Raw genomic sequence first — 25,176 nt, 5'->3', positions numbered from 1 at the left:
ACAAAGCGAAAAAAAAAAAAAAAAAAAAAAAAAAAAAAAAAAAAAAAAAAAAAAAAAAAAAAAGAGGAGAGAATGGAATTCAGGTCACCAGAGGTGGGAAAGGGGGAGGGGGAGGGAAGTTAGCAAGAAATTTGTAACGGGCCACAAAAAATGATTACATTGTATAATGAAAAAAATTTTAAAAAGAAAAAGCACAATTTCAGCAAAGTAAAAAAAAATTTTTTATCTTTATTCACCCTCATCAATCAATCAATCAATCAATAATTTTAAGGCTGACAGGTTTGCTCAGTTGGTTAGAGTGTGGTGCTGATAACACCAGGGTCCAGGTTTTCAGCCCTATAGTGGCCAGCTGCCAATAATAAAAATTTAAAAATTAAAAAAATCTTAGCAAAATTGGGATTGTAGTACTTATACATACTCACTTTTTTTTAACCTGCTTTTTTCACATCCCCACGGATTGCGTGCAAACATCTCCCCATGCCATGTGACTGTCTCTCGTGAGTACCTGCAGTGACTGCACACTCCAGCACAGCCACAATTGAACCTGCCACTGGACACTTAGACTTCCTCCAGTTTTCAGTAATGCTGGCTAGCGCCACTGCAGGCAGTTTTTTGCAGTCTCCAGAACATGTTACTCGGCATGGCTATCTGGGGTATAGGTCACTGAACCTAGACCAGGTCCCTGGTTTGAGCCAGGACTGACTATGGAAGCTGGGTCATAACCATCCATGTGCCCTCGCAGGTGGGCCATGAGGAGGGGGAACACAGCCCCAGACCCCGGAGCCCAGAGGAGGAGGAAGAACCATGAGAGAGGGGACAGAAAGCAAGGAGGAGGGGCAGGGCTCTCTGTTGCTCACTGCTATGGCCTCAAATCTTACCGATGATGGGAACTAGAAGGCATGCTCCCTGAGGCATGTGTGCATTCACCTGCCCAGGGACGCAGCGACTATGCAAAGCAGCTATGGTATAAACCAGATTTGCTGTTCAAGTTTCTTAAAAAGTCAGGACATGGTAAATAGGGGTAAAACCACCTGTCTCAGGGTTAAACAAGGAATTTCATGGTGCTGAGCGCCAACCTGCTGGCAGAAATCCGGTGCTCAATGACTGTGCTCGACTTTATCTGTTCAACACTGCCTGGCTGAGCCAAACTTTGCCCCCTCTGGGACTCTATGACAGAACTTCCCAAAGTGGCTCCAAATTGACACCCTCCCCTTGACTTATGGCTGGCAACAGTGGCCACTCAGCCTTGACCTGTTCCTCTCTGCACTCCTCACCATCCATGCCCCAGCCCAGCTCCGCCCCCTTGTCCTCAGCTCAAGAGATAAGACTTAATGACGATAGTGGCCAAGAAGAAGCAAGAAAGGGGTTACCAGTCCCTAGTTCCTGAGGCCTCTACAAGGGACTTTTGGAGGCCTTCTCTACCTGTTGTTTCATGAAAGTGGCTCCCAAGGATGGAGACAACAGCATAAGGGATTGGGGGCTCTTGTCCCAGTTTCATGGAAGCAACACCCCTCAGATCCTTGTCCTCCCAAGCAGGTTCTTGGTGTCTCTGCTCTCTGTGGGTCAGACAGAGCATCCCTCCCATTCATGTGCTGTCCATCATTGCGAAACACCTTCCTTTTTCTGGTCTTGGCTGAGGTCAAGGTGCCACACTCACCCCAAAATCAGCAGTGGAAATGGGTCCAAGTCAGTCTGGAGTCAAAGGGCTTGGTCAGAGAAGGCAAGTAGCATAGTAGAAGGAAAGTTTATAGTGGAAGGAAAGTTGAGACCAGTTCTGAATGCCTATTTTCACATCTACTAACTTGTTCAACTGCACTTTAAGGTGGACTGGACTGGCTGACAGCTCCTGTTCCATCACTGCCGATTGCTAATGTCTTGGTGTGAGCAGCAGCAGAGGTGTCTTTCCTAACATCTCAGAACGTCTGTGTGCAGAAATCAAAGCCCTGGGGGCAGAGATCTCCTAACATACCAAATGTCAGTTATATTTCAGGGGTTCACAGGCATCCCTGGACTCCTGGGGTCCACAGCCACCACATTCAGGGTTCTCATATTTAGTAATTTGCCCAACGTTGCTGGTCAAGCAGACAGTGGAGCTGGGACTGAAAGCCGGGTCCCTGGGCCCCCCACTCTAGTCCCCACATCTGCTTTCCCAGGAAGGTGCTGCCTCTGGGCCTTGCACTCAGAGTGTTCCCACAAGGTCGGGGGTCTGTTCTTAGGGCCAATGGGCTGGGCGAGAACATCACTCCCAGGGGCGGTGTATGTGTTGGGGGCCACTCCACAAAAGGCTGAGAAAGGAGCTGGCAACAGATCAGACCCAAGTCAGCTCTGTGTACTGGCGCAGGGCCCAATGGACGCCCTTCTGGGCCTGTGCAGCCACCACCACAGCCTGGCTGTGAAGCTCTGGGTGCAGGTCACAGTTAAGTAAACCGGCTGGGGAAAGCTCAAGAGAAACTCAAGATTCCATGTAGTGGCAGGGAACTGGACCAGCAGTCAGGAGACCTGGGTTCTATTCCAGGTCCCTCCCTATGCAATTCTGGGCAGGTTTCTCGTCCTCACTGTTCATCCTCTGTCACACAGGATTTCATTTGACCTATTTACCTCATGGGGGCATAAGCTCCGAAGGGGACACATTGTTATATGTGGTGACACACAGTGTCAGAGGTTGAAATCAACCATTACTGTACATGTAAGAACGTAAGAAGATAAGGTGGTGTTTTCCCTTAAACAGAGCAGGCAAGCAGCAGTCTTTCCCTGCAGCAAGTGGAGGTTGGTTTTGTCTCTGCTCTTTGTCCTCAGACCCATGAGGTAAAGTGGCTTTGGGTGGTCTTGGGAACAAACACTTTGACTCCACACTGACTTGGGCCCAGCAAACTTCCACTGCTGATTTGGAGGCAAATATGGCACTCTAACCTCAGCCAAGACCTCAAAAAGGAGGATGTTTCAGGATGATGATGTTTCAGAAGACCAGAGTGGCACATGGGGCAACTGGGCTGGGCTCCTGAATAACTCACGCAGGTAGACACAGGGAGAGGGAAGGCGAGAGGGTACACTCACTGGGAAAGGGCCTGAAGTGAGCCTGCCCCTTGCTGCAAGGTAAAAGGGCTGTCCTCGGCCAGGCTCCTGAGACCCAGAAAGGGCCTGGCAGAGACAGGGAGGCCTCTGGTGCAGCATCAACTCCTGGGATAGCCAAGGAACTCAGTTCTTAAGTGACCACAGAGTTTCAGTAGTGCAAGAGGCAGGCTCCACACTCGTCTAAGAGCATTCCTTTCTAAGCCTTAGCTCTGCCGGTGCTCCTCCCTTAGGCCTTACTCCAACTGGGCACAGAAAATTCCAGCACAGCTCATAAAGTGCTATGTAGGGAGATGGTGGGCTAAGGCTGGTGGAGAGGAAGTTTAGGCAAGTGAGACATTCTGACAACAGCACAAAGCGGCCCTTTGGACCTGAGATGGAAGAAGGCAAAGGGAGGGACATCAGAGGATGGAATGAGGGAGTAGCATGGAAACGAGGGTAGGAAACCAAGGGCACAGCCCCCGTCACATGATGCCGGCTTAGGGGGCTGTAGACTGAGGGGACGGGAAAAGGAAGGGAGCCTCAGGGGCTTGGGGACCTGGTTGGAAAGTTTTCACGGAAGCCAATAAAGGACCTCCTGGCCCCACCTTACACTCTTTGGCCCTGTCAGGGCTCGCCCTGCTTCCCTGTCATCCCTCCCCAACACAGGGGAACAAGCTGGCACAGTCTCAGAAGCAGACAGGCAAACAGTGGGAGCCTATCTGCCTCATGGCAGGGCCTGTGGAGCATGAAATTGACAAGAGGAGCAGGAGGCTCCCGACTCTGGCCTTGCCGACTTGATCCTGTTCCTAGCCCATCTGGAGCCTGCCGCCAGACTCATTTCCATTTTTCATTTATCCACCCCCAGCTGTGACCGCCTACCATGGCGCTGGCTCTCCACTCCACCACACCCTGGATGTCTAACGTGCACCTCAACTCGAAGGGCTTTCTGCCTGGTAAGGGGCACAAGCCAGAGACACCCCTCCACACACACACCCTGGGCTATGAGACCTTGGGCTCCCCTACACATGGCTTTCCAGGCCCTGAGGCCAGGCCCTGCCCACCCCTCCCACCTGCTGGGGCCCTGCCCTTCATTAGCCTCAAGCCAACCTCTTCACTCAGCACTGACAGACTCCGGCCTGCCTTTCCTCTCCCTGTGGTCTTCCCAAGTTCCACGCCTCTCCCAAACCTCGAGGACCAAGGGCATACACCAGAGGTTCAAGGTTGGCTCTGCCACTTGGGCAGTGTCTCCACCCTCTGGGCCTCAGTTGTCCCACCTGCGACTCAACCAGCACTGCGCAGGGCCTGGCAGGCGGCAAACCCCTGGTAAATCCCGGATAAACGTTGTTCTGCCCCCTGTGCTCCCGCAGCACTTAAGAGCCTCTACCACAGCACTTAACATTTGGCTGGTCTATTGCTTTTACTGCTTTATGTGCTTTGTTTTCCCAGCTGGACCATAAAGTTCCTTAAGACACTGACATTATTTGCTTTTCTGATTTCACATCCATTCATAGTAGGAAATGGAGAAAATCTATTACACTACAAAAAAAGAAAAACAAAGCCACCTGGAGTCTTCCTGAGATAACCACAGCATCCTGGCCTTACACCCCCTTGCATCTCCTGTGCATAGGTGTTTTCTTTTTCAAAAATCAAGATCATATTGAATGAATTTTTGTGTTTTGATTTCTTTACTCAATACTATAAGGTGAACATTTCCCCATAGCAGACGTTCTTTAAGAACATGTTTACTAACATCTGCATAACACCACAGCATCAGGACCACTGTCATGTATCCAATCAACACTTCTGTGAAGTGAGGGCAGGCTGTCTTGTGATAGCGAGACTGACGCCAGCATGCTTGGAGCGACGCATTTGCCAACCACCAATTACCTTCCATTCCTGCTGATTAAATGCATTTCCTCCCTTCTCCTAAGAAAGCCCATTTCCTGTGGGCATGATTTGCAGTGAAAATGGAATAATTGGCTGTGATGCATGAGCCAGGATGGTAGGCTTGTTGGCAGACGTGTGAGCCACATCTCTTGCCCCTGTCGCCCTGGGTCTGGTATCAGTCCCATTAGCCTAGGGAGCACCTGGCAGTCCCCACTGCCCTGGCCCCAACCCATCCAAATCAAAGGCCCTTTCTGCCTGCAGGTGAGAAAGTGTAGAGGAAGCTCAAAGTGCAGTGCTTGCTGCTAAGCTCAACCACCACATCTCAGGAGGTAGAGCCAGGAGTAAAAGGGTGTCGATCCTAGACAAGATAGGACCCAGGAGGCCATGACAGAGGTCTTCAGTTTTTTTTTTTTTCCCATCTTTTTCGTGTCCGGCAACGGATCGCAACCCTCAGTGTCGCCCCCGTACCGGACCAGGACCGGCAACGGGATCGCAACCCTCGGTGTTGCCCCCGTGCCTCGCTCAGCCAGTGAGCGGGAACCGGTCTGTATGTGGGATCCGAACCCTCGGCGGGAGTGCAGCCGCGCTTCCCAAGCGGCGCACTAGCGCAGTGCACCGCCGGGCCGGCCCAGAGGTCTTCAGTTTTCTTTTCTTTTTTTTTTTTTTTGTGACTGGTAAGGGGATCGTAACCCTTGGCTTGGTGTCGCCTGCACCGCACTCAGCCAGTGACCGCACCAGCCATCCCTATATAGGATCTGAACCTGCGGCCTCAGCGCTCCCAGTGCCACACTCTCCCGGGTGAGCCACAGGGTCGGTCCACAGAGGTCTTCAGTTTTCTGAAGGGCTTAAGTGTGTGTTCTGTGTGGCCCCAAAAGGTAAACTTGGGACACAGGGACAGAAGCCACAAGGAAACAGATTTTGGCGCAACATAAAGATCACTCTAAACCAGCCACAGCAATACAAGGAATGAATGGGCTTCTACTTTGTAAAGTAGCAAATCCCGTCACTGGAAGTACATCATGGCACAGATTATCTGGAAGGGACTCAGGCACAGAGAGGATGATTAGACCACATGATGTTAAAGTCCCTTCCACCTTGGGAGGGAGCTGCATGACACCAACAAATGCCCTGTACTCCTCCTACAGCAAATCGCAGGACCTTGTCATAGGGAAATTCAACAGCAGCATCTTGTCTGTGAAACACCCTCAGTTTCCAGATATTCCTAATATATCTGGAGCCTGGTTTCCTGGAAGCTACTTGTACATCTTGTAGCAGAGTCTCCAGGGTGTTTCAGAACCAAGGGAAACATTTGTAGCCTACTGAAAACCAAACCCCATGTGATTATACCATAGCTAACATGGTGTAAATTATATCATACACAACGAGGGAATGTTTCAATAACAAAATGCTCCCCTTCCTTGTTTTCTTCTTTTTTTCTGGTTGCTAAAACCTAATTAGCCTTACAGCCTACCTGGCAGTGTCCATGCAACTGCCCAGAATGCTGTGCATGGCTACTCAGGCCATTCTCAGCATCTGCAATAACACACTTAACCTAGGGATGCTCAGCACTCCTTCCTGTACAGACACCGCCTGCCAGCCAGCCACCAGAACCGAGGGAGCCCGGGAAGGGTGCTGGAAGGACTGAGCCACTGGCCTCCCTCGATGAGGGGCCTTCCACCAGCATAGGAACAGACGCATCCTAACAGAGGCCACATGCCTTGCATGGATATCTGGTCCTGGACCACATTTCTCCAAATGCTCGCCCAGCTGTTCTCTGGTCTGGAAGCCCAGGCAGGGGCAGAGAAGCAGGTCTAAGGACTGTAGGGGCTATTCATGGGTGGGAACCTCACTCCTTCCAAAATTAGCAGAAGGAGGGGTAAGAAATCAAGAGCTCCATCTCTAAAATATTGAGGTACAGGGAAGGGACATCCCATGGTTGAGACCACCCTCACTTGCCTATCTGATGGCCAGTCTGATGAAGGGTGCACTCAGAGATGGGAGGTCCCTAAACACTCATGGCCAGGGCCAACTGTCCCCGCACATTGGCTGAGCCACCTTTGTCATCCTTCCCCATGGAAAGTGGTGAGTCAGGGGTTCGGTCACAAGAACCATAAATATACTTGGTTTAACTTTTAAAAAAAATAGAAAAATAAATTACTATTCTAAAACTTAAGATTTTTAAAAGCTGCAAAACAAATGCCCCAAAGCTGGCTTTGGGAGGGTGTTTGTTACAGACTTCATGGTCTGCTCTGGAGATGGAGATAGCCCTAGATTAAGTGAGCTGTCCTAGCCAGGGCCCTCCTGCAACCTTAGGCTGGCTCCCTGGGCACGCTGCTATTCGAGAGGTACCCACCCAAACCCATTGGTAAGAAACCCACAGAGGACCCACTGGAGACTAGAGTGCAGTGGTGGGAGCTCTGTGCTGACCCTGACCACTGCCCCACCCAGAAGACAGAGCAAGGCCGGCATAGGTTGGAGAGATCTGCTTCAGAGGGAAGGCACCTCAGCACTGACTTAGGACTGCCTTCCCAGAGACCGGGAGGGCAGCAAACAGTGTTCCAGGAAGGAAGGAGGGGCAGGACAGGGCTTGCTAGATTCACCTCACACCAAGCTTCCAAGATAACTCGTGAGAAGGTGACTTCAAGCCTGTAAGTGGTTACATTCCCCTCCCTGTGCCCACACAGAACAAAGAGGCCGTGTTTCACAGTGGTTAGAACATGACCAAGTGACCCCCAGGCCTGGAGCTCCTGGATGCATGCTTCCACTCTGCCCATTACTGGCAGCATGACTCCAAGTCACTTAACCACTCGGGACCTCATTTCCTTCATCTGGAAAATGGAGATGCTAATATCAGTGTACACCTTGGGGCTGCTGGTGTACCATTAAGAGCAGCGCCCAGCACACAGTGAGCACTCACAAGAAGCATCAACTACTGTTGTCATTAATGTGACATCAATGCCTGCTCCTGGGGAGCCAGTGCTGCCTCTGAGGTGAGCCCAAGCCCTGAGCTTAGCCCACCACCCAGGCTGCCCTGCCACAGCTGAACCTGTGAGCACACCTCAGGAGGACTTTCAGGAGAGGGACAGTGTTGGCTGCTGCTCTCGGCTCTTTTTGGAAAGAGGGAACACTGGATCCTAAGCCCAGGGTCCTAGCCAGGTCTCTACTCCACAGGGAGCCAGAGGAAAGATACCTTGGTTTCTCTTTTCTTTTCGACCCCTTGTGTTTTGTAAGAGTACAGAATTACACCTCAGAAAAGCAACTAATCTTCCACACCAACTCAGCCTCTCCTCTGGGCCATCCCTGAGGCCATGAGTCCATGAGGCTATGCGGCCCTGGTCTCCACCCCAGGTGCTGGGCCTCAGCTGAGCAGGGAAGAGGCCTTCCTGCTAGAGACAAGGCTCCTTGCTTCAGTGACAACTCACATGATAGCAAAGTTTTGGGAAATAAAGGAAAACTCCTGGCATCCAGCTGAGGTTTTATAAGGAGTCACCACAAGCAGCTGGCTGTCCTGTTCACCACAACCCTGGGGTCTGGCTCAGAACAAGCTGTCCTTGATGCCTTACCCACAGCACATGGCCTGAGGTCTGAGAGGAAGACCAGCGAGAGGCAGAGGTGGAGAAGAGAAGGCACATGACACCCAGCTAACTTCGGTGTCTAAGTCACCTCAGTGAGCTCTTCCCAGGGAGACATGTCTATGTTCTGTTGCAAACTCCAGTGGGCCAGGGGAGACCAGGGAGGCAGACTTCCACTGAGCAGCCCCAGCCGCTGAGGAGGCCTGCAGGCACTTACCAGGAAGTGGACATCATCAAAGCCATTCAGAAGCAACTTGCTCTCATACTGCTGTAGCCCAATTGACTCCAGCCACTCCCCGACGCTCTGCTCCAGCGTCCGCGAACCTGACGAGAGAGGAATCGGCAGACGCTTGAAAAGGGAAAAACCATTAAGGCGGTAGCAGCGGCACTCAGAGGAAGACAGATGGCATTGCCACATCATAGTCATTACCATAAAGCAGCCAAACTATGTACAAGAGACCAGAGAGCAGCGCACACACAGCTGCTCCTCCGTGCGCAGGCCAGTGACAGGACTGCCTGGCGCCGCACGCACACTGCCCCACCTCGAGCGCTGCACCCGCTCACACCCCTCCTCTCAGCTGCTTTGGGCCGTGGTGGCACATGCACAATCTCTGCCCACGCACTGGGGCCAGACAACCCCCAATAGTCTCCAGGTCAAGTCCTCATCAGCGTTCACACTGAGGTATCTCAGAGTCTGTCCCCACAGGCACTAGGGGGGCCAGGGGAGCTGCTAAGTGCCCAGAAGCCCCGCTGCTCCTCTGATCCATGCAATGTCTGGAGCCCCCGTAGGGCTGAGGCGAGGGGCAAGTTCTGTGACCTTGCAGCATAAACTGTCAGGAGAGAGCACACATCTTCATGCAGCTGATGGACACAGGCACACAGTGAGGGCTCCGGGAGGGAAGCAGCGGCTGTTCACAGGGCCCCAGCACATGCAACACAGGCAGCACAGAACACGGCAGGGGGAGAAAAGAGACTTTTACTTGTTTTCCCCCAGCAGTCCCGGAATAAGCAAACCATGGCCACCAGCCCTTTGTGCTCAGAGGCTCAAGGCAGCAAGGGGCTGAGTGGGGCGCATGGGCCAGGGCTCAGGGACCAGGTTCAGGTGTGGCGCTGCCAGGATGGCCACATCTCACTCCACGGGCTGTGCGGCCAGGAGCCTACAGCTAGACTCTGGCAGTCAGTGGGTGGGGCGTCTCCTGCACCAGGATGCTGTGGGAAGAGCTGCCTCCCCAGGCTGGGCTGGTGTTCAGGGGCTGGGCGTTCATTTTCCTCTTCTGATAGTGGCTGTTCCTGTGACTTGCCTGCCTGCTCCAGTGGAAAGCAGGAAGGCAAATTCAGTTCTTCGCTAAAGAAGACGAAACTCGACCAGATAAAAGAGAGAGAAAATGGAATTGGTCCTCTGTCAGCTGAGCAGTGGCGGCTTAAGTCTATTCACGTTCTGCGCTGTCCTCTCTTTGGCTGAGTGATAAAGACAGTGACTGTCTTCCCAGGGTCTCCGGATCTCAACGTTCTCCTCTAAGGATGAGCAGTGGGGGAAGGACATCTATCTGCTCTGCTCCTCAGCTGGGGCAGGGATTGTGGTGGCACAGGGAGGACAGAAGTTCAGCCCCTCCTGGCAGACCTTGGATGCTCTGCGCTGAATGCCTTAACCCCCACCTATGCAGGTTCTCATGGGTGAGAACAGATAAAAGAAAAAAAGAGAAAGGGAGGAAAAAGAGGTACAAAGAAGGAAAAAGAAGAACCAACTATAAAAACATCACCTCCAAAGAACTCTTGACATGATGAAAGTCATTCTGTTGTTCCCAGGCACTTTCTGTCCCTCAGGGCAGGACGATGCCAACTTGCTTGGTTAGCTAAGAGACCCTGGCGACCAACTGTGCCACCTCCACCCCCCCTCCTCTGTCCTCTGCAGAACAGATGGTGGTCAGGGACCGGATGGCCTCCGGGTGCACACTGCAGCAGTACTCCAAGATGCTGAGACTAGGGGTACTTGTGCTCTCCAGCCCTTGGATGCGGAAGTCTGCTCCAGGAACCTAAGCAGCAGGCTCTTGTATGCCCATGAAGTCAAGTGTCCCCTGCTGCTGATTCATTCCTGCTTGTAATCCCCCAGCCAGGCAGCTGTGGTCCTGCCTGCTGCCGGTGGATGTATGCGCTTACAGAACCGCAGCAGAATGCTTTGTCTAAAGGCTCCTGGGCTCCACGCTGCCTGCTGCCGGCTCCACCGTCCTTGCTCACTCTCATAACGTCTGGCCCTCCCCTTTCTCCCCTCCCCACCCTTCCCCCTTCCATGCTCAGAAAAATACATCATGGATCGGACATTGGAGCAGAAGCTGCTGCTGCTGCTGCTGCTGAGGGAGGAGACAGCAGCATGAGCATCAGAGCAAAATGATGGATTTCCCAATATCTGATGTTGGCTGATACAAATGCATATGAAAGACAGAGATGGTGAAACCTTACCTCCAGCTCAAGGAGCTGGAAACAGCTTATCAAGAAAAATAGAGAAGTGACGGTCCTATAGCCTTGACTGACAGTTTCTAGGACAGCCAGGAGAGGGAACAGAGGAATGACACAGTCCACAGATAAGTGACCCCCCCCCACTTGTCACTTCAGGAGTGACTATACTTCTCATAAAACCAGGTAACCAAACAAGGCCATCACATCTGACGTTCCTCAGGTAAGCATACCAAACAATTTGGGGATAGACTTCTCTTTAGGCCTGTTTAGAGCTCAGGGGAGAAGCACTATACCCAGAGCAGGACACTAACAATCTGCAGAAGAGCTTGGAAGGGGAAAGGCAAGGACAAGGGGAGACCAGGACCACATTCCAAGTACAGCTGTGGAGGGATAAAAAAGGTAGTGCACGTATGAGACAAAAATCCAGAGACCACACATCACCCTCTAAATATGCCAGGAGATCCTAACAAGCTGTAGATGGCACTGGCAAGGAAAGGGCTCTGTGTATAAGGAGGTCAGGCCCCTGAGGGTCCCTGCATTTAACACCTATTCAACACCTGGAACAGGCTGCCTTTGACAAAAGAAAGCCAAGCAAGTTCTCTCCTGCTTGACGGAACAGGCCTTTGTTGAAAGAAGCCGGAGTGGCCTGGGCCAGGGGGAAGGCTTGCCACTGGGGACTCCTGAGAGTGGGAGCTGGCAGAGGGGTGAGTTAGTTGTAAAATACGTCTACTGGCGATTTGGGTAACTAACTCCAGTGCTGGTAGCCCAGGGGCCCATGGCCCCTAATCAGAACTGAGACTCCAGGACCGGCCCGGTGGCGCACTGCTGCAGTGCACCGCCTGTCTCCCGCCGAGGGTTCGGATCCCACACACAGACCGGCCGCTCACTAGCTGAGCGAGGTGCGGGCGCGACACCGAGGATTGCGATCCCGTTGCCGGTCCTGGTCCAGTACGGGCGCGACACTGAGGGTTGCAATCCGTTGCCGGTCACGAAAAAAGACAAAAAGGAAAAAAAAAAAAAAAAAGAACTGAGACTCCAATGCTGTGGTCTTGCCCCCCTCCAGGTGAGAACGCTCTGCAACAGACATGCTGAGCAATCTCCCACTTGGTTCAGGACTGCCTGCTGTAGAGCCTGCTCCTCCACCCAGGCTGCCATCCCACAGTCCAGGTCTCTTTTCCCTGATCCTGAAACTTCAGGACAATCTGGACCAATCAAAATAAACAATTAATTTCAAAATAAAAAATTCTGTTTTGGTCTGAGCTGAAGGATGATGCCTCCTGAGGTCCCGGGGAAAGCCCCCTGCTGACTCAGCACACAGAGTTCATGCACAGGCCTAAGCCCACCTTCCCCATGCTTCGTGGCTGGCAGTGGTGCAGACACAGCAGGCTGGGGTTCTGCAGCACAGGTGGCCACCCACATGTGCCCACTCTTTACTTTCCCAAGCTGGCTATGGAAGATAGGTTAACAAAATGAACACTAAAACAAGGCTGCTGTGTGTTGGGATCCAGAAACTCAGGAGTATAGCCACTCACATGGGTTCATGGGGGACAAGACCTGGTATGAGGGACCAAACAGCAAGGAAAGAGCTTAAGTTAACACCTCCAAGGAGAAGGCTCTTCCTGAGGAGCTGCTGCATCTCGATTTATTCCATCCAAGAGGCAATGGCCTGCTTCTAACTCAAAGCTCTCTAGCACATGTAAGTGATTTTGGCTCCTGCTCCCAGGACATAGAAGGGTATAGGAGAGCAGAAAGTGGCTTCAAGTAACTGACTGCTATTGATCCCATCCCTGACTGTCCCCAAAGCACAGCTTTGAAAATGACAACAGTGTTTGTCTCAGTCCCAAACATCTATTACCAACAAACACTCAACCCTTGGAAAAGCCTGCAAACTACAACAGAATGTGAGATCACTTGACTGAGTGTAAGCAATTGCCTGGAAACAGATCCACAAACTCCTAGCCAGAAGAGCCACCTCCACAACTCCAGCATAATCCAAGACTGACAAAGATGGACCAAACCCAGCTCAGCCCTCTCTGCTAGACCCCAGGGAAGCAAAGCTACTGGAAGGAGAGTGGCTTTAGGAGGGAGATAAGCCAGGGGAACAGATGCCCCTATTTTCTAGGTTTCTCAATATGAATAAGTAATGATTTCGTGGACAAAAATGAGCGTAGCTGCTATTTACTGAGTATTTGTCTTATTACTTATTCGCAACAAACCAATGAGGTCAGTACTATTATCCAAACATACATGGGGAGCTAGGGGCTCAGAGACAGTAAGTGACTTACCACGACATGTATGTATCTAGAACCAGGATGGGACAGCAGGGCTGTGACGCTCCAGAGTCCAGGCCCTCCTCACCAAGCCCCTGGCCTCAGCAGCTTCTTTCCCTCTGATGTGCACACTTGACCCCACCCACCAAACTTCCTGCCAGAACCACTGCAGCCCATGGAGGAAACAGAGGTGCCACTTGAGACTGGCAGGTCAATCCTGAATGGAGCCTGAGTGAGCAAGGAACTCCACCCCTTCAGTGTAGACAAGCATTTTCATTAAAAAAAAAAAAAAAAAAAAAAGCCAGATTCCCTGCTGGCTGCTTTTAGCCCAGGTGCCCTGGTGTCAGAGCTTGGGGGAAGGGGTGTGAGAGCTGCTCTGAGAGGCACCTTTAAGAACATCTCACCTGAGAAAGTAACTAATCCTATTATTAAGGAAAACAGCTCAGATGGCCTCCCTGTTCCCTGTTTCAAACAAAAGAAATAGAGGCAGACCTCATGCCTAGTGCTTAGAATTGAAAAGAATAACCAAAGTAGCAGTGATATAGAGTAAAAATGGTAAGTGACCAAATAAACAAAAACAGAAACAGACACAAGGAGGAAACAAAGTCGGTCCCTCCAGGTGATTCTTTTTTTTTTTTTTTTCCCCTTTTTTTGTCTTTTTTACTGACCGGCAACGGGATCGCAACCCTCCGTGTTGCGCCCGCACCGCGCTCAGCCAGTGAGTGGGAACCGGTCTCCACATGGGATCTGAACCCTCGGCAGGAGCGCCGCCGCGCTCCCAAGCGGCGCACTCTCCAGTGCGCCACCAGGCCGGCCCTCTCCAGGTGATTCTGATGCATGCCAAAAGTCTGGGATCATGGGTCTAATCTAGCGCAGTGCTGCTGTCATGAATCAGGCCAATGAGAGCCGTGTTCTCATGAAGAGTTAGTGACAGAGGCATCTCAGAAGCCAACACTGAGGTGCACCCCAGTTTAAGTCAATCAGAGAAAGCCTACATTTACAAAAATAATGAATAAGTGACAATTGTTCATAAAAAATTTTTTCCTAATAGGCAGCCTAAAATTCAATTTGTACACTTTCCCCTCCAATATGTAAATGGAGTCATGGCTCTAAAAATAACAGCCAGGGGCCGGCCCGGTGGCGCACTGGATAAGTGCGCCACTTGGGAAGCGTGGTGGCGCTCCCGCCCGAGGGTTCGGATCCCACATACAGACCGGTTCCCGCTCACTGGCTGAGCGAGGCGCGGGAGCAACACCGAGGGTTGCAATCCCGTTGCCGGTCCCCGGTCCGGTACGGGGGCAACACTGAGGGTTGCGATCCGTTGCCGGACACGGAAAAAGACAAAAAGACAAAAAAATAAATAAATAAAATAAAAATAAAAATAAAAATAACAGCCAGATTCACTGTCTAGGTACAGGATATTCTGAACCATAAGAGCATGACATGGTCTGAGGCTGACCTCTCTCACCCGCTAAACGTCTGTCTTCTGTGTCAGAGGAGACACCTGAGTCAGAAAGGAGGCAGTGGTTTGTGTTTCACAGGAAAATAGCTGCTTGGTACAGTACCTGAGATCTTCTTCTGTTCCTGAGAAAAGTCAATCCCTTCTCCGATAGAACTCATGATTTTCTCAATCTGAAACGGAAGAAAGGAACAAACAGGAGAGGCAGTCAGGCTTGGGTTAAACGTGGCCAGCTCACCATCAGTGCCCCTAGGAGCTGATCTCCAGATCTCTTCCAGATGATTCCCAGGTCCAGCACCAACCTGCAAGGTATCTGAGCTCCCTGCTGCTCAGATCTAAAAAATAAAAAAGCCCTTCTCCGGCCCTAGCCCAGACAGTCTGAAGAACTGCTCTGAAGGGACGGAGATGGTGACATTCTGGGCTCAGCTGCTAGAAATGCCAAAGGGCCTCCCTTTCAAGGCATTTATATATCACTCCCCCAACTGTTGTCCCAGACCCAGCAGAGCTTGGGTAGAAGGTGCAACAGCAGGCTAGCCCTGGCCCATTTCACTGCTCTTGCTAGAATTTAAATTCCATGAGAGTATAGACTTTGTCAGCTTCAATCCATGCTATACCCCAAGTGCCTAGAGTAATGCCTGGCAAATCGTAAGCATCAACAGATAATTGATACTGTATGACTGCCAGCTCTGAAGTGTGAGGACAATTTTGAGAGTTGAGACAAGCAGACTCCCTGCACATAGGAACCTCTTGGAAGCCGAGGTGAGGCAGGCACATAACCGTAGAAGACCTTTTGCTCCCTGGAGGCCAGCAGTCCTGGATGGAGCTCTGTATTCAGGGGAAGAGAAGGAGCACAGGCACTTGCCCTTTCTCTGGACCACAGAAGAGAAAGCTAGTCTTCAGGCACCGCAACGTCTCTGGCACTGCCTCCTATATGGACCACCAATTCCAGCCATCTGGCTTTGGGTGTTCTAGGCCAGATCCAACCCCCACCCCCGCCCCAACCAGGAAACCTGGCCAGGGGCAGGACCAGGCAGTGAGGAGGAGCCACCTTCTCTTCTTCCCCTCCTCCTCCTTTTTGGGTTGCAGTGATAATGAGCTCATTCACTGCTCTTTTTCCAAAGAAATGAAAAGAGGACCTTTTGTACCAGAGCTTGGATGCTTTTTCCTCTAAGTGCAAGTAAGGAGCCTGGGCCTGACAATCAGAAAAACAACTCTCCAGCCAGCCTCCAGCTGGCAGACAAAGATGCACATCTGACACCCAGCAAAAGAGCATAGAGCAAGTACCACCTCTCCCCCTGCAGCCAGAAGCTTGGGGAGGTATTTTTCTCCAGCCACAGAAATGACTGCCAACTCCATCCCGAATCTCAGCAAAAGTAGAGGGAAACATAACATATCTGACCCGTGGAGCAAACTGAGGATGTGTCTCTACTTATTGGCCCCAGCAGGCCAGAGGCAGGCACAGAAACAGCGGGGAGGCAGACAGCACCAGAGCAGGTCTGCACTGCCCCTTGAAGAAAATGCCACACCCCATGGGGCCCGCCCATCTCAAGTGCTGACTCCTTCAGCATGGTACAACAAGGGAAACACCCAGACAGGCAGACAAGTACCTTCACCCTCCCAAAGGCTCGGTTTTAAATACATGAAAACAGGACAGATACAATAAAGCATCTAGCCGAAGATCTAGTTAACAGTAGATGCTCAATAAAAGATTTGTTTGCTTTCCACTCCCCCTCTGTTGTCCTCTGAGTGCTCTAGCCTAATAAAACCTATTTTTAAAGTTTTAAAAAATATTTTTACTTACACTTCTTTTTTGAAAAATAATACGTCCATATGATTCAAAATTACAAAAAAGATACAAAATGTTATTCAGAGAAAAGTCTCCCTTCCACCCGTCTCCCGGTCACCTAGTTCTTCTCTCTGGAGGCGACCAATGAAGTCTAGATCTATTCTATTCACTTGTAGGTAAACATAGCAGCATATTCCACCCCCATACAAATAGGCGCATTCCATATATGCTATCTGCATCTTGCTTTTTCCATTTAATAATATATCTTGGAGTTCCTTCCATAGTTCACAAGGAACAATTTTGTTTTAAATGGATGAACTGTAATAATCTGGTGTGTGGCTATATGCTAATTTAACCAGTCCTCTGACAGATATATGGGTAGTTTCCAATCTTTTCTCATTCTAGACAGTGCTATGATGAATACTGTTCTACATGCGTCTTTGCACACATGTGAAAGCATATATACAGGATAATTCCTAGGTACTTGAGAGTCTGTCCAGCACAGAATCTTAAGAATTAGCAGCAAATCATATAATCCCAACTCCTACCCCATGTCCAATTTTGCTTAAAGACCTTCCAGAAATGGGGTGCTTGCTAACTCATCCAGTCAGTTCACCCCATTTCCAGAAAGTACCTATTCATAACATTTGTTTTTTTTCACATTTAAATCCTTTTTTCTAACTTTGTCATAGTGGTCCCCGTTATTTCCCTAGAGCAATTCCTCTTCCACAGGAAAGGCTTAGAGGTATCTGAAGACAGCTTTTCTCTTCTAGGCCAAGCTGCATGGCATGACACATCAGTGCCAGTTCCAGAAGCCTGGCTTACCCAATCACATTACAGAAGCCTTGATGCTAGGAGAAGAGCAGGTAACTCGATATCTGCTGATTTGCCTTCTTTTTCCTTTTCTACAACATTTATAGGAAAAAAGTAGGATGTTCAAGGTGAGGAAACTTGTTCCCACACAGTGCGGGGGGATAGGTCTTTATTTCTAAAATAGCTCCACCAGCCTCTGGGTCCGGGTCCCTCCTCCAGGCCAAAGTGGGTGTACGTGGGAGAACCACCACTGCCAACACACTGAGGGCTGGAATCAAGCATATTTTATTTGCCATTTCACCCCCTGGGCCTGGCTCATGGTAAATAGGCAACTTATAGAATGAATGAATGTATAGTTTCCACTTACTTAGAGCCAGCAATGAAAAAGCTGTTTTCCCAAGGCCATGCAGAGTTGCAAAGGGTGGAAAGAGGTGAAATGGGGGGTGGGGGTGGGGTGTGTGTGACTCCAAGGTATCCTTTGAAATAAAGTCATTTACATTACATATTTCATTATGATCATAACCACTTAACACCCAAAGCCCTGGCTGGCCTGTCCAATCAACATCCTTTGGCTGCACAGTTTATGAGATTTTGCCAAAGGGCTTTTTGAAACCAGAGTGAACAGAGTTGAACAGCCCTGCTGCTTCTCTGCTCTGCTCCTTCCTGCTTGCCCCAGGATTCACCCTCACATCAACTTCAAGGGGCCAGCAGAAGCCCAGGTTTCCATGGCCTATTCCCTGGGTGGGTATGTGAGGTACTCCAGACTGCAGCCCAGCTGGGAAAGGCTAATGGACACTCTCAGAATGATTTCACCCAAACTAGGAAGTGTTTTATTGTTCTGTGAACTGCCATAGCTGAGTCAAGCTGAGAAGATTCCAGTTTACAGAGGAACTCAGTGTATACTTGGTAGCTTATTGACAGTTTGTTACTGAGGACCCCTTCCTTAGCAAGTAGAACTTGCCTTGGTAGACACTCAGGGCTAGGAGGGATGTGGCAGTGAAGAGGACCTGTATGGGCAGAAATTGGAAGGTCCCCACTCTAGCACCACAGCAAGGCATCTGGGGCTGTGATCCTGCCCAACCCCTCAACCTGGGCGTGGAGAAAGGGAGGAGCTGGACCTCATCTTCTCTTCTTGTCTCACCTCTCATGGCCCAGAATCAGCGAAGGGAATATGATCATTTCAGTCTAGACAAAGAAGAACATTCAAAGACAGGAGATACCATTCTGATCTACACACTTCATATAGTTTAACCATTTAGGCTTGAGTTAAAAAACAATCTGATTAGGCTGCTTTCCCAGAAACACTGTGCATCTCAGGGGAAGGAAGAGGCAGGTGGAATGTAATAGAAGGGCACAGATTGGTGTTCTCTCCTTTTTCTGTTGTTAGGGTAAGTGATGTTTTTGGAGAGAGATGGGAAATGACAATGCTTTAATACTACACTTTGCATGAACTTTGATAGAGAACTTATATTTGTGTTTCTTAAGGTAAGGCCCTAAAAGCTATCACCATAATGGACTTTTGTACTCAAAAAATGCTTGGAAATGTTCCATTTCCAGAAGGAATTCAGGATGATTCTATTTAGACTTTTACCAGGACTGTTTGAAATGTATTCCCCATATGGCTGAAAACAAAAACAAACACTAGATATACTGTTGTGCAGGCCGTCTGACATCTGCTTGCTTAGACCACAGGATCCTGGTTGCCTGCGGGCTGGCAACGGGAGGTGGGATTCTGTGTATGGAGAGGCCTCCATCCCCTATCCCCAGGCTGTTGAGCCACACAGATGACACCAGTCTTTTCAGTGTTTACCGGGAGGGGGGGAGGGTGAAGAAAAGCTTTGCCAAGTTTTGATGGGTCTTTCCCTATGTCGGGAAGTGTGCTGGGCACAGGCAGTCTGCAGAAGGACCACAAGCTTCAGTGCAACTTGGCTCCAAGGCCTGTGGGAAACCTCCCTTCCAGGAGGCGGTACAAGTTAGAAGCAATGACTATGTTCAGGGGCTCCCATTCGGGACCAAGTATCCGGACAGCAGGATTCAGTCTGTTCAACATGCCTAGAAGCTGGGAGGGGGGGGGGGGCTGTAGAGGAGGAAGGAAAGGAAATTGCCTTCTTCCTACTTTCCTTTGGTGTGAATGGGAACATGAAGGGTGATGTTTCTGTAATTTACCAGCAACTGAGCTGGCTCCTCATGGCAGACATTTCCCCCAATCCCCTTTCTGCTGCCTGGGGAGCAGTCGATGCCCTAGGACTCCCCACCAATTGGAAAACACATACCGGGGGGGGGGGGGGGGGGGGGGGGGGGGGTTGGGGGGGGGGGGGGGGGGGGGGGCTGTAGAGGAGGAAGGAAAGGAAATTGCCTTCTTCCTACTTTCCTTTGGTGTGAATGGGAACATGAAGGGTGATGTTTCTGTAATTTACCAGCAACTGAGCTGGCTCCTCATGGCAGACATTTCCCCCAATCCCCTTTCTGCTGCCTGGGGAGCAGTCGATGCCCTAGGACTCCCCACCAATTGGAAAACACATACCAGTCTCCTTGGGCCTGTCCCACAGGGCTGGAGACACCTTCTACCTCTCCTCTTCCTCCCCAATGCTTATTACCTTACTGGCCCAGAAACACTCTGCTTTGCACTGTTACTTCCCTGTTTTATGGTGTGTCCCAGAGTCATTACAGAATCATCAAGGGTAAGGACCCTGTTTCATACTGTATTTCTTTTGCATCCTACCCTATGCCTTGTACAGAACAGGCATGCTGGAGGTATTCAGTGACAAACAATAACAGTTACCATTTGCTCAATGCCCATGCCAACTGCTCTTACACTAACGGAGGCAGAGGGGAAAGGCAGCCGACACTGTCACTTCTGGACCAGTCTGGATTCTCTAACTCCCCTTCCCTCCATGCTATTATCTTTCTTTCACTGAGCTCCCTAGCTTGCTGTCACAAGGCTGTTGCTCCCCCAAAGCACGTTACGCCCCACAACCACCAGCTGGCCCTTTCTCTCAGCAATCCTGCAGAGCCTTGACGCATTGCCAGGCAAACATATTATCCCATTTTTCAGGTGAGGAAACAAGCTCTACCGGGCAGAGTCGCAAACTGTCCACCAACAGCACTGCTCTCACTTTTGTGAGTGCTATCGCCCCCGAGCCTGCTCCCCAGGGAACTCAAGCTTTCTGCTGCAGGGGGACCAAGTGGCAGAGCCTTCCTTCTGGCTAGATGGCCTTGCTTAGACAGCACTCTCCATCCCAGGAGCATAGGGACGAAGAACTGAACCTTAACCTCCTCAGCCTCTCCAGGTGCTCTGCGCCCATCCCACCAGGTGACTGCTGACATCCAAATTGGTTCCTTAGGCGGTGCAAGGAACCCTAAAGACTGCTAACGGCTGCACTCCTCAGCCCAGAAACCACATAAGAATTCATCACCATATCTGTCTTCTGCCTCTTAGCAGCAGACAGGCTCTCGGCTTAGAGTGGGCTTTGATTCACATCTGAAAAAGGGTCACTGACCAGGGTCTGAGTTATTTTTTTCCTTCTCCTCCCAGACTGAATTGCACAAGGCCTCAGGAAAGACAAAGACGGATTGAAGTAAATTATCTGTCCTGATTTTCTAACCTTGTCAACTGCTTTTAGGAGAGGCTGGGGGAGGGGGGAAGACACACAGCAGGGAATGAATAAATACCTGCCAACGGGCTCAGGGCTGTCCTTGAGGCAGACCAGGCAGACCAGACGTGGCAGCTCCACTAACAATGAGTAACTTCTTTTCCACAGAGAGGCTGTTAGTCTCAGCTTAATTTGTCTCATCACAGGGGGCCCTCAGATTGTTACCATATATATTGTTGTATCCCCCCACTTGGATCTCCTTCCTTCTCAATCCCCCTTTTTTTACTAGGCTAAGAGACAACATAGCTGTTCTGTCTCAAAAGTGCTCTGTCCCTCTTCACTCACAAAGACTCGAATTAAAGCCTGCCCATTGTGTTTGCTCCAGGCTAGACTGGTGAGGAGAGGACAGCCAAGGACACTGGCTTCCTGGCCCCAGTCTATATCTCTAATGTACCCTGGCACTCCTCATTTTTATCTTACCCATACCTCTTGGTTGCTGATACTGGGTCTTGCTCCCCTAAAGCATCTCATACCCCACAACTACTAGCTGGCACATTCCCTGAACCAGAGGTTGGGGCTTACGTCGCAAACCTGCAACTTGACAGAAAGGAAATACACGGACATGACATAAGCATGACAAAAAGGAAATACAGTGTACATGGAAACAATACTTGCTGAATGACCTTCTTATACCAGAACAGCCTACTATAAAAGCAATAACTCAAAGCCCCAAGAAACTGCTGAAAGAAGAAAAAAGTGGGGAGACCTAGATTCCAATTAACTTTATTATTGCTTGCCACGTAACTCTGGGTTATGTGCCAAGTATTGGCTTTAATAAGTGGGACAAGAATCTAAGAGATTAATGAGGATTACGTATTTGGATTCCAGTCCAATTTATGCAATCTACTTTCCAGCCAAGAGCAGGCTTAGTTTTTGGTGCAGGGGTGGGGGCGAGGAAGCACACAGACCTCAGAAAGGTTGTGGTATCTAACACACTGGGTAGCCTGCCTTCTGGTCCTTCCTGCACCACCAACAACCTCCAAGTAACCTTCCCCGGGGTCCTGTTCTTTCACAATCTGAGTTTTCGCTACTAAGCGCACTGCACTTAGTCTGGCTATAGATAAAACCAGCCTAAAAAAAACACCCTAAACTCCCACTCAGAATTCATTTCCTCAGCAGCGTGGCCAGGAAGAGGGATCCTACATCCATCAGCTCCTCAGATACTAGAGGGGAACCCCTGTCTTGCAATGTCAGGGCAGTGAGATGTAGAATTTTGAACAAATTATGTACACTTAAGATGTAAAGAAAAAAATTATACTTAATACACACCGTCAGTATCCATCAGCTGTCTTGAGATTTCCTGCAGTTTGCTACTCCCTATTATCTCTGAACTTGTAAAATAGGAAGGAGTTGCATAAATGAAGTTGACAGAGTCTCCAAACTTCATTTTAAGGCACTGGTTAAAATCTTTCAGACAAGACTTTCACAAAAGTGAAAGACTCTCACAAAAGAGCACACACTACATTGATTCCATTTATATGAAGTTCTAGAGCAGGCAAAACTAATCTCTGGCAGAAAACTATCAGAAGACTGCGGGGTGGTGGCAGGGAAGGGGCTGGTTAAGGATTGACTGGGAAGGGCATGAGGGAACTCTCTGGGGCGATGGGAATGCTCTGTATCTTGATAGGAATCTGGGTTACACAAACATTTGTATGTGTCAAAACTCATGAAATGGCACAGACTTAAGATTTATGAATTTCACATTGTATAAATTTTACCCCTCTCCCCGCAAAAAAACCTATAAACAAATACTGAACTCTAGTTACGATACTCATGTTAAGGTGTTTAGGAATTTAATATACTGACATCTTCAACTTTAAAATTCATCAAAAAATAACATGGATTGCTAAGCGGACTGAGGAATTGACAGACGGTTAGATGAGATAAGCAAGTACAGCAAAATGCTAATTATAAATATAGGCATTCAAGTATTCAAGTCTTTCAAGTTTTCCATAGTTCAAAAATCCTCAGAATAAAATACTGGAAAAAAAATCTCTTTCAGGGTCAAATCTTTCAGAGAATCATAAATTCTAAGATCAGCACCAGTTTGAGTTTCATTTGCAATGAACTCTGCTCAACTTGCTAATAAGCAAAGACATGCCCAACAGACAAAAGAAACAAAGAGAAAGGAATGTGGGAAAGCTGACTTCACCATTATTCTGCCACAAAGCTTTCCGGGTTAAGGGCTCTCAGTACAGCTTCTGGGTTGTGGTGTGGCTTTCTCTTTTCTGGAACCCAAGCTAATCCCAGTTTGACAGCCTGAAAACTCAATTATCGGTGTTCCCAAGGATGACAGACCCTGACAAACTGGTTCATATTTAACCAGACTCAAAGAAACTGATCCCTACATCAGTGAGTTACTTTAGCATGGTAAGCAGCACACCAGAATAGTTAGCTAGCAGAATATGTCTGTGTTCTCTATAGCCTGAAATCAATAAAATTAGGAAATCAAAAACACCCTCAGAATACTGAAGGCTTAAAGGAAAGAAAGGTGTGTGGACTGGTTGAAAGCACTTTTGGTCAACAATGTTAAAACTCAAGCCTTGCAGGACTGGTAGGTTCTGGGCTGGGTTCTTTTAGTGGCGTCCTGGCTGCACTGGGCACCAGCTGACTGTCCTGCGGCCACCCTGTGGGGGAGCTAGGATTCTTCCCACTTGAAAGAAGAGAAAACCAAACATCAGAAGAGTGGCATAACACCCATAGTCACAGCACTAGCAATATATAGCCACTGCCAGATTCATTATCTACCTAAATCATGGTATCCAGCTTATTTCAGGCCTAGTTTCTGCTTTAGTACAGATCATACCCAACAGGCAAAGGAACAAAGAGAACTATGTTTATATCAAACTGCAAACATTGGAAAGGCAGTATATAGGGGCGGAAAGAACAAGGATTTCAGGAAAAAAAACGAGTTCAAATTCTAGTTCTGCCACTTCATTAGTTGTGGAACCTTGGACAAGTCATTTAACTTCCCTGATTTTTAATTTCCTCTTCTATAAAGCGTGAAAAAATTCCTCACTCAGGGTATCATTGTTATGGGCAAATTACTGAACCTGTCTTCTTTAAGCCTCAGTTTCCTCAAAGGCAAAATGCAGATACCAACATAGGGCTGCTGTAAAGATTTCAGACAATGTACAAAAGAGGTCTTTGGTTTCCAGACAGTGTTCTAATGAGGAGCTAATTTACCATGATACAAGTTTGAGCAAGCCGTACACTGCCTAAAAGACTCTGGGTCTTTGTGTAATTCATTCATTCCCAGAATAACATCATCGTAGAAGACAAGGTTCTTACTACTGTAAGCACAGATGATGAGATCTGTTCCTCCTCCCGAAGCAATGCTTGTCTGCCCCTGTTGCTGGCAGATTGCCATCCCTGCCATGTCTCAGGGCCACTGAAGGAGGTACTAAGGAGCCTTCTCATATTAAGTCCTTAGAAAAATGGGATTGAACCTAATGGTCACTTACCTTCCACTCTTTAACCCACCTGACCAGATACAAGCCTTCCTTACACTGGAAAACACCTGTAGTCCCTGTAAAACCACAGATGCCAGGCAAATAGTCCACACAATCCTACCGCCTTGCTCATTAGGGTTTGCACTCATGATTCACATTCATCTCGTTCCAAAATAAACAGAATTCTACCTAAATAACAAGTTAATCAAAACCAAGGGTGTGTGTGTGTGTGTGTGTGTGTACAGACAAACCAGAGGGAAAGGGCTTCCTTCTGGCAGAAAATGTTTAGAACATGCTGTGTGAACAATAGCTCGCTTCCTGGACACTCAGCTGGAGATGGCTTCTCCATTCAGGACAAAACATTTCATGTGAGGGAGGTGACGCCTTTGTACAAGTCAGCTCTTGGGGCATGAACCTGGAGAATCCAAGACAATGCCAAAGGGAGGAAAGGGAGCAGGGTCTCAACTCAGGCCTGCTTCTTCCCATGCAGGAGTAGAGGTGAGGGCTGGAGGCTGAGAGCTGGCTCCCACAGGGCAGGATCAGCAGGTAATGCAAAACAAGGAGACTGTGGAATAGCTCTGCCACTTGTAGCAGCACGACTGTGAGCAAGGTACTTGTTCTCTTGAAGCCTGAGCCTGGTCATCTGTAAGAGGGATAACCATACCTACCTTGCAAGTCTCTTAAGGACCTCCACTTAACTGATTTACCTATTCGCCAATTGCATGCCACCTATCCCCTCAGTAAACTATACCAACTGATGCCCATGTTCACAGCTGGCA

The 25,176-nt window shown here is 49.3% G+C and overlaps 1 protein-coding gene across 3 annotated transcripts in view; it reads right to left on the bottom strand.

Moving 5' to 3' along the window:
• The window catches only part of ANKS1A (ankyrin repeat and sterile alpha motif domain containing 1A), a 112,719-nt gene that overhangs the window by 19,842 nt on the left and 67,701 nt on the right, over positions 1–25,176 (bottom strand). For all 3 annotated transcript variants that reach the window (XM_008572415.1, XM_008572416.1, XM_008572417.1), the window contains 2 exons: positions 14,800–14,866; positions 8,728–8,834 (listed from right to left, as the gene is read on the bottom strand). In XM_008572415.1, the coding sequence (XP_008570637.1) occupies positions 8,728–8,834; positions 14,800–14,866 (174 nt within the window). The remainder of the gene's footprint in view (positions 1–8,727; positions 8,835–14,799; positions 14,867–25,176) is intronic.

The sequence above is a fragment of the Galeopterus variegatus genome, unplaced genomic scaffold (genome assembly GCF_000696425.1).
Source record: "Galeopterus variegatus unplaced genomic scaffold, G_variegatus-3.0.2 Scaffold783, whole genome shotgun sequence".
Lineage (NCBI taxonomy): Eukaryota > Metazoa > Chordata > Mammalia > Dermoptera > Cynocephalidae > Galeopterus > Galeopterus variegatus.
Note: the sequence above shows the minus strand (reverse complement) of the source record. Positions and strands in the feature narration are given on the sequence as shown.